The sequence below is a fragment of the Leptopilina boulardi genome, unplaced genomic scaffold (assembly GCF_019393585.1).
Source record: "Leptopilina boulardi isolate dan_hultmark-lab unplaced genomic scaffold, ZJU_Lbou_2.1 LbouV2_248, whole genome shotgun sequence".
NCBI lineage: Eukaryota > Metazoa > Arthropoda > Insecta > Hymenoptera > Figitidae > Leptopilina > Leptopilina boulardi.
Window position 1 is genome coordinate 209,785 of NW_026137805.1, and position 9,313 is coordinate 219,097.

Here is a 9,313-nt window from a genome sequence, read left to right on the forward strand (position 1 = left end):
ATATAATAGTTAACTTATACTATATTGTAAAATATATTTATATTATATATGATATATATTATTAAATATATATTATATATAATTATTTTGTTTTTTGTTAAAAAAATTGATTATATAATTTTCTTATATATACACATATATATATGTGTATATTATAATATATTGTTATTAAATTATTTAATATTAATAAATTATATATATATATATATATATATATATATATATGAAAAATATAAATTGTAGTTTATATTCGATATACATATTATGTATATATGCATGTATGTATGTATGTATATTGTATAAATATACACATATATATACATACATGCACGTTGTTACATAATGTTAAAAAAAAAACCTGCGAAGTTGTGGTAAATAAAAAAAAAATACAGACAACTTTGAAAACGAGCGTCTATACATAAGATGTGGTATTTAATAAGGTATTGCAAAAGTTGTATTATTATACATGTACATTGTATTACGAAAGATATATTATATATATATATATATATACATTATATTCTGTGTATATGTATACGATGCGTGTGTAATTATAATAAAGTGTTGATATATGGTTGACGATATGTTGCACATTTTTCTTAAAAACAAAAAAAAAAATTCAAAAAAAAAATTTAAAAAATTTTTTAAAAATCCATTGTATCAAAAAAATTGTAGAACATATTTATAGATAAAATATTATCTAGATAATATTACTTTAAACTGAGTTTAAAGTAAATTTATAAACTAAACTCGGTTTTAAGTATCCATTGGTTATAAAAAAAAACAAGAAATGCATGAGCTTACGAATACACATTTGTAGAGCTTGTACAGTTTATAAAAATCAGACTTTTGAGTTTTATTTATATTTTTTTCTGCTTCACGTAGTACATTTAAAATTATATTTATTATTAATATTATGCTCTTTTTATGTTTTAGAAAAAAATTCGGTAAGTTCAACTTTTAAATGGTAAAAATTTTACTCATTATGGTAAAATTTACTATACCGTCGTTTAAAGGCCTTACAACTGAATAATTAATTTACGTTTATGGTAAATTTTACCATACTGTCGTATAGTAAAATTTATTACAGTTTTGTATAGTAAAATTTACTATACTGTACAATTTATTATAGTTTTTCATAGTAAAATTTACCATACTGTCGTATAGTAAAATTTATTACAGTTTTTCATAGTAAAATTTACCATACTGTCGTATAGTAAAATTTATTATAGTTTTTCATAGTAAAATTTACCATACTGTCGTATAGTAAAATTTATTATAGTTTTTCATAGTAAAATTTACCATACTGTCGTATAGTAAAATTTATTATGGTTTTTCATAGTAAAATTTACCATACTGTCGTATAGTAAAATTTATTATAGTTTTTCATAGTAAATTTTACCGTACTGTCGTATAATTCAATTTATTATAGTTTTGTATAGTAAAATTTGCTATACTGTGAACGTTAAATTTGTGGTAAAGTTTACTATACCGTCGTGTAAAGACTTCATAACTAAATATAGTAACAATTACATTACGTTTGTGGTAAATTTTACTATACTGTTCTAAAATAAAATTTATTTCAGTTTTGTATAGTAAAATTTATCATACTGTCGTATAGTACAATAATTCATTACAGTTGTGGATAGTAAAATTTACTATACCGTCATAAAGATGCCGTAGAAATAAAAAAATTTCAAATTTACGCAATAAAATATAAATATAATTATTATTATTGTCTGTCCCCGGTTTCAAAAATAAAAAAAAATCCTTTTATTAAAATCTAAAATTGTTATTTAAAAAAAAAAATTAACGTTTATAATTCTGCAAATTTTTTTTTTTTTTATAAAAATATATTTATATATTTAAAAATAGACGCAGTGAAATAATTCTCGCTAATGTAACGGCGTCACTTGATTTAAATAAATAAAAAAAAAAAACAAAATAAATAATCTCTTCTTTGGTCAATCGAGTCGTATATATCAATCTATGGACGGAGTTTTTCGTTGTAACAATAATTATTCCTTTTTTTTTCATGAAAAAGCAAACTAAATTCAAATTATATTAAATAAAAATTGTTTTCCTCGAATAATCAATTATAAAACTTAAAATCTTGTTTCACGTATTATTTGAACAAAAAACAAAAAAAATTTCCTTGTTTTGTTGAAATCACATAATTCTTGATACGTGCCACATTCATAAAACAAAGTACGAAAATAGATATACATACGTGTCTCGATTTCAAGTGAAGGCGTTACACTGTGTTTGAGACTTTGAAAATCTGATGAAAATTTTCCGATAGCTATGTTTCTATTTGTTTCATTTTTTTATAGTAATTAAAAAAGAAGATTTCAAAAAAAAACATAATTCTCAAAAAATTTTCACCATAACAAAAATTGAAAAAAAAAAATTTTTTTTTCTTTGGACAAAATAGAATGTAACACTCATGATCTTTCATTTAAAAAAAAAAGACAACAAGGTCACGTACTTGGTTGTTGGGGTGTTTTAGTAAGAACAATTGTCCTTGAAATTGCTCCTAAAATTGGTTTAAACAATACCAATACCCCAGCAATAAATAATGAGGCAAAAACAAGTTTTTGTCCAACTTCATGATCACCAATATTTTGATGTTCCAACCAATGTGTATAGGCGCCGGCAATTAAACTTGCAATAAATAAAATTGTCATTACAATACCACCATAAGCATGTAGTACTTTAATTAAAACTGGTCTAACACGTGGATATAGCCATCTTGTATTATTTGCAATAATTCCAAATATTGCCACCAATGATGCAAGAACAATTGTCGTTAATCCCAAAATTGCATGAAACGAGACAAAATGTTCTTTATTTTTATTATTTTTATTGACAATCGCAATAATAAGACCACATAAAATTAAACATAATCCAATTGTCAACATTATCCAATGTATTGTTATTCGTTGAGCACGTGATAATTTATGGGCCAATAGAACTTCGCCTGATATGCTGAAGACTGCTTCAATTATCAAGAGTGCCTGAAAAAATTAAGAGAAATTTTTTTTTAATGAGACTAGAGAATTAAAATTAGAAAGAGATTTAGTAAGTAATGTAAAATTAATTTTATAGAGAAGTGCTTTTTTGTATTGGAGAATTATTAACAAGATTGATTTTGGTTTGTTTCCTTTATATTCCAATGGGTAAGGGAGAAAGTAAAGTGTTCAGGAGAACCCGCATCAGCTGGTGGGATTGAAGATTTGGTACGGCACCGATTTTAATATTCAAATTATTTACAACAGTTAAGGGAATCTGCTAACAATAGATTTGGAAAAGTTCCACTCTAGATGACATTAGGATAGATCTGACAGTCGGCGAAACCATAGTAATTTAATTAGAAGAAGAAGAAGATTTCGTGTTGGACACAAGAGAAACGAAGCAGCATCATCTAAAATAAAACCCTAAGATGATGAAATTACCCTAAGTTGACCATAGCTACAGATCAAGAGGACAAGTTTTATCTGACAGATTTTTATGTACAGGTATACCCACACAGACCCCATAGTCACGGAGACGAAATACGCTTGGCAAATGTCGATGAACCTGATGGTCTAGTCATCTGCGGATTTCCACAAGGTTGGTAAGGACCCTCTGCGAAGATCCGGACTTTTCTAATCCCTAACGGCTTTGCAGGCAGCTTCCTAAGTTGCAACTGCAACTCACACATCGAAACCTAGAGACTGGAACAATTCCGATGGCGCTAAAGCACCCAAAGAATTGCCCTCCACCATCAGCTTTAAGCCCTAAGCGATGTAGACTATTAACCACTGCCATCAGTCCGACCCAATGATCCAGATGGAAATGAACCTTGATCCCCCACCGGCTATACTCTGGTAGAAGTCCAGACCTGAAGGACAGAGAAGAAGATGTCCAGCAAAGTATCAACAATGATGACCGCAATCACCAAAAGAAAAGTTGTATGCGAGGTTCTGAGCAAACTCCGTAAGGAAATTCATAGTCAGCCACAGACGAGCAGGAGCAGGAGGTATAAAAAGGGAGACTTTATAGTTACAATAGAAGATGTCACCAAATAGACAATTTTTACTAGGTCACCAAAACAGTTTTAAGCTTGGATAAAGTGTAATCGAAACTTAATCTAGAAATCCGCGATTTGGATGGTCTTACCCAGGAAGTAGAGGTTTAGTAGAAGCTAAAAGAAGTGTTCTAAAAGCCAGGAAGCAAAGTCCTAAGACCCAACCATCAAAGCGGTTTTTACAGCACAGGTCACCAAAACAGTAGTGGAAAATAAGTTGCGATCGTTGAGTCGATTTAGAATCGGCGACTGTGATTGTCTTACCCAGGAAGAAGAGGTTTAGTAGAAGCTAAAAGAAGTGTTCCAAAAGCCAAAAAGCTCGGTCCTAGGACCTAAACGTCAAAGCGATTTTAATGGGAGAGGTCACCAAAGTGGACCTAATCAGGCATAAGCTGCTGGATCGAAAAGTAACTCTCGAAATCCGCGACTTGGATTGTCTTACCCAGGAAGTAGAGGTTTAGTAGAAGCTAAAAGAAGTGTTCCAAAAGCCAGAAAGCTGGGTCCTAAGATCCAACCATCAAAGCGGTTTTTACAGCACAGGTCACCAAAACAGTAGTGGAAAATAAGTTGCGGTCGTTGAGTCAATTTAGAATCCGCGTGTCTTACTAGGAAGAAGAGGTTTAGTAGAAGCTAAAAGAAGTGTTCCAAAAGCCAGGAAGCTGGGTCCTAGGACCTAAACGTCAAAGCGATTTTAATGGGAGAGGTCACCAAAGTGGTTCTGGATCAGGCATAAGCTGGTGGATCGAAAAGTAACTCTCGAAATCTGCGACTTGAATTGTCTTACCCAGGAAGTAGAGATTTAGTAGATGCTAAAAAATGGATTCTACAAGCTAGGAAATCAGATCCTAGAACCTAAGCGTAATTTTTAAAGCTCATGTCACCAAAAGGGTTCTAATCAGAAGTAAGCTGCAATCGGTGGATCGAAAGTTAACTCTTAAAATCCGCGCCTTGGATTGTCTTACCCAGGAAGATGAAGGCCAGCAGATGCTAATTGATTAGAAGCTAGGAAGCTAGATCCTAGGATCTAAACGTAAACCCAGTTTTTATAGGAAAGGTCACCAAAGTGGTCTTAAGCATGGAAAATCTGCAATCGATGGAACATAAAGTATCTCTTCGAATCTGCGACTTGGATTGTTTTACCTAGAAAGTAGAGGTTTAATAGATGCTAAAAAATGTATTCAAAAAGCCAGCAAACAAGGTCCCAGGTTCTAAACGTAAACGTAATTATTACAGCACAGGTCACCAAAGTGGTTTTAATCAGGCATAAGCTGGTGGATCGAAAAGTAACTCTCGAAATCCGCGACTTGGATTGTCTTACCCAGCAAGAACATATTAATTCCGTGTGCTTCTAATGTACAAAAAATTGTATCATAAATTTGCAGATTGTAAGAACAAAAACAAAATTCAAACTAACGATTCGAAGTCTTCAGAGGTCAGTCCTTGAGGAAACAAAGACAATAAATTCAGGAACAATTCACATCTTATATTGGGTTGATGTCATTTTTAATTTTGATTTTTAATTCAATGCAAAAATATGATTTTCATTTCAATAAAATTGCTCACAATTACCACATTAGAATTGTTATATTACAGACAACTAATCAGTAATCTTCATTTTTTTTTCTTTGTAGGTGGTAATTATCAGAAAATCATTAAATCTGTTTGTTTTTTTTAAAGCAAACTAATTATTCCTCTAGGAATATATTTCCGCTATTTTTTGTTTTTAAGTATTTTAAAAAATATTAAAAAATAATTATACAAAAAATATGATTTTAAAAATAATTATTGCACTAAACAATTATGACTTGTAGAAAAATTAATATTTTTTCTAAATTATTTTTTAATTTTTGTTTAAACTAAAAAAAAGTATTTATTTTTAAAATTGCTTACCCCCAATGACATACAAATTGGATGCCATGTGAATAATTGTTCAGGTCGATGAAAAGCAATGACCAATATATAGATAATTGGTAGAATTAATAGTAAATGTGTTAGAAATGAAACGCCTAGGGTCAAAGAACCCGGTGGCGCTTTTCTACTTTGTTGTTCTGTCTTCATTTCAAAATCGTCCCTTGCACCCAAGTCTTGTGCTGGAAAAAAAATATATATATATATAGAAAAAGAAATTAAGAAAAAATATTTATAAATATAAAAATAAATATTTTTTTTATCACGCAAAGAATAAAATTTTTCTTTTCAATGAATGTGTCTTTTAATTCTTACGTAATCACAAAGATGAGAATGCTCACACAGTGATTCATCAAAATAATTATTGCGCGCCTGAATTCCTCATTTTCCTCCGAGAAATAGTGAGAGAGAGAGAGAGAAAAACTTTACTGATGATTTCTTTTGCACATTAATTTAAAAACGTAGGCGAGAAAAATATTTTTTTTTTTAATTTTACGTAGGTGCTCTTATATTAAAAATATTATATTTATTAAATATTTTGTACCGCAATTTTATAGATTTGATATATTTTTTTTTATGAATATTTAAATTTTTTTATCTGCTGGTAAACAAAATTTTCAAATAATAACAATATAATAATAATAATAATAATAATAATAATATAATTATGTAATTAATTAATTAATTAATTAAAAATAATAATATTATTATTATTCTATAATTAATTATTTTATTTTTAATTAATAATAAAAATTAGTAATATTTTTATGGTATTCATTTATATATAGTTTTTGTATTAACTATTTATTTTAATTGTTATTCATTTTTATCACTTTTGTTATTATTGTTGTTATTATTGTTAATAGCGATTTTAAACAGTGATATAGCATAATAAAAATAGAAATTAATTGATATTTAATGATTATTCTAATAAAATTATAAAAATAAAAAATTTTTTTTCTATTTTTACGTTCTCTAAATTAGAGAGGGGTGAATAAATTTAATTTATATCTTTTCAATCAGAATGATTTATAAAAAAATATCGAGGGCTAATTATTATTATTAAATGGAATTTTTTTTTTCGAAAATTGAAAAAAAATTTAGATAACAAAGTAAAAGTTTAATTTGGATGACAATAATTTTCTTAATTAATTAGTTAATTAAAAAAAATTATTTCATAAATAAATAAATTTATTTAAAAATATAAGAAAGTGATTAATAATAAATATGATAACAATAGTTAATATAAATAAATAAATTATGCAAAAAAATTAAAAACAAATTAATTTTTTTTTAAATGAATTAAAAATAATTGAAATATAACAAAAAATTATTTATAAATTAATAATTAAATTTACAAATATGAAAAAATAAATAAAAAATTATTTTAAAAAAAAGTAAATGAAAAATATAAATAAAAAAATTAATAAAAATAGTAAATAAAAAAAGAATGTACAAAGAAATAAATCTATAAATTTTAAAAAATAAATAAAAAAATAATTAAAAAATTAAATAAAAAAAAGTAAATAAAAAAAGAATGGAAAAAAAATTTATAAATATTAAAAAAAAAAAAAAAAATTATTTTAAAAAAAAGTAAATGAAAAATATAAATAAAAAAATTAATAAAAATAGTAAATAAAAAAAGTATATAAAAATAAATAAAAATTAAAACAATTAAAAATAAATAAATAAAAGAACGAAAAAAAAACAAATGGAAAACTGATTCTGTGGAGTTAAATAAATTGTTAATATTTACCTTATAGAATGGTAAATTCCGTTTTATTTATTTATTTTTTTTTTTAAATGAAAACAGAATAAATAAACAATAAGCACGCACTGAATCAAAAAAAAAAATTGTTGAATAAATAAGGGTTGAACTAAATAATGTGAATTTAAAAAAAAAATGATAAAACTATAAGCTCGTGTCTTTATGGGGCACTACTGGAGTCGAACCAAGTCGAACTGAATCCCCTTACTGTCTAGGATGAAAAACCAGCGTAAAACATAATGGCCTTGTAATCAGGTTCCCCACTCGGGATCACTTTTTACTGCAAATGCAATACCATCCAACATATTTCTCCTCCAGCTATATATTACAATCGTAAACATTCTTCTATACTAGTCACAATACACTGGTCCTTTTGTATTTTATCAATTAGATTTTTTTTTCCAAACCAACAAAAATTTCCCCTCTTTTAATTTTTAATTTACTTTTTTATTATAATAAAAATATTCTTTCAATTTCTCAATTAAATTTTATAATCTTATAATTTATGTACTGATAGAGAAATAATTTTTGATAAATTTAATTTTATTTTTTATTATTTTTAATTTAAATAAAAATTAAATAATATATCTCATAAATAATTTAATTTTTTAATTAAAATAATAATTAAAAAATAAATTAATAATTTAGTTTATAATTAATTAATATTACAATTAATAAACTAATTAATAATTTTTCAAATATTTTTAATGATAAATTTAAAAAAATAATAATTAAATTCATAATTAATTATGTTACGTGTTTAGTATAATATTTTTTATAAATAATAATTTATTATTTATATTAGTTTTTATTAGTTTCATTATATTTATAAACATTATTATATTATAAATTACATATTTATAAATAAATCAATATTTATCTGATAAGAATAATTTTTATTTACAATTTTGCATTTTTATTTTTTATTTAAAAAAAATTTTTCGGAACAAAATTTGGAAAAATTTAAAAAAAAAACTGAATCAATTGTGAAAAATTAAAAAAATTTCGAAAAAAGTTAAATTAATGAGGAAAAAATTGATAGAGATTTGAAAAAAATTTTCCTTAGGAAAATGTGAGAAAAAAAAGTTTTTGCGAGTTACCGGAAATGTAGAAACAAAAAATTTTTTTTATATATTTTTAAAAATTAATTTGTATTTCAAAACTTACAATAACTTGCTTTTGATCTGTTTCTTGACATTTTTCCACTCATTTGTCAAAAAAAAAAAAAAAATTTTATTTCATTCAAAAAAAAAACTATTTAATTTCTAAACAAATGTAAATAATAATAATTTGCGCGAAAATATGTATAAAAATTCACGCATAAGTGTCAAGAAATTGTTGATGTGGCAGAAAATTCCAACTCTGACCACCTGCCACCCACACTATTTGACCTGAAAATATATGTATGTGTGTTTATGTGAAAAGAGAGGAAAGAGATTGGCGGCAAATTTCAAAATCTAAACATTCCTTTAAAGTGTAAAAAATTACATACTTCCTCTTTTCTAGGATATTAGGAAATTTCCTTTTCTTTTATAGAATTTATTAATTTAAATAAATTTAAAAAAAAT

The 9,313-nt window shown here is 25.6% G+C and overlaps 1 protein-coding gene across 2 annotated transcripts; it reads right to left on the reverse strand.

Annotated features, from left to right (window-relative positions):
* Positions 1 to 452: 452 nt before the first annotated feature.
* On the reverse strand, positions 453 to 9,103 carry LOC127280470 (transmembrane reductase CYB561D2-like). 2 transcript variants are annotated; one of them, XM_051303469.1, is made up of 3 exons: positions 8,913 to 9,103; positions 5,960 to 6,159; positions 453 to 3,017 (listed from the first exon to the last, which is right to left on the reverse strand). In XM_051303469.1, the coding sequence occupies exons 1-3, from the start codon at positions 8,953 to 8,955 to the stop codon at positions 2,481 to 2,483; spliced, it is 780 nt and encodes a 259-aa protein (XP_051159426.1). In that variant the 5' UTR covers positions 8,956 to 9,103; the 3' UTR covers positions 453 to 2,480. The 2 variants fall into 2 exon arrangements, with proteins under 2 accessions (XP_051159426.1, XP_051159427.1); XM_051303470.1 differs by lacking the exon at positions 8,913 to 9,103 and adding an exon at positions 7,734 to 7,991.
* Positions 9,104 to 9,313: the final 210 nt, after the last annotated feature.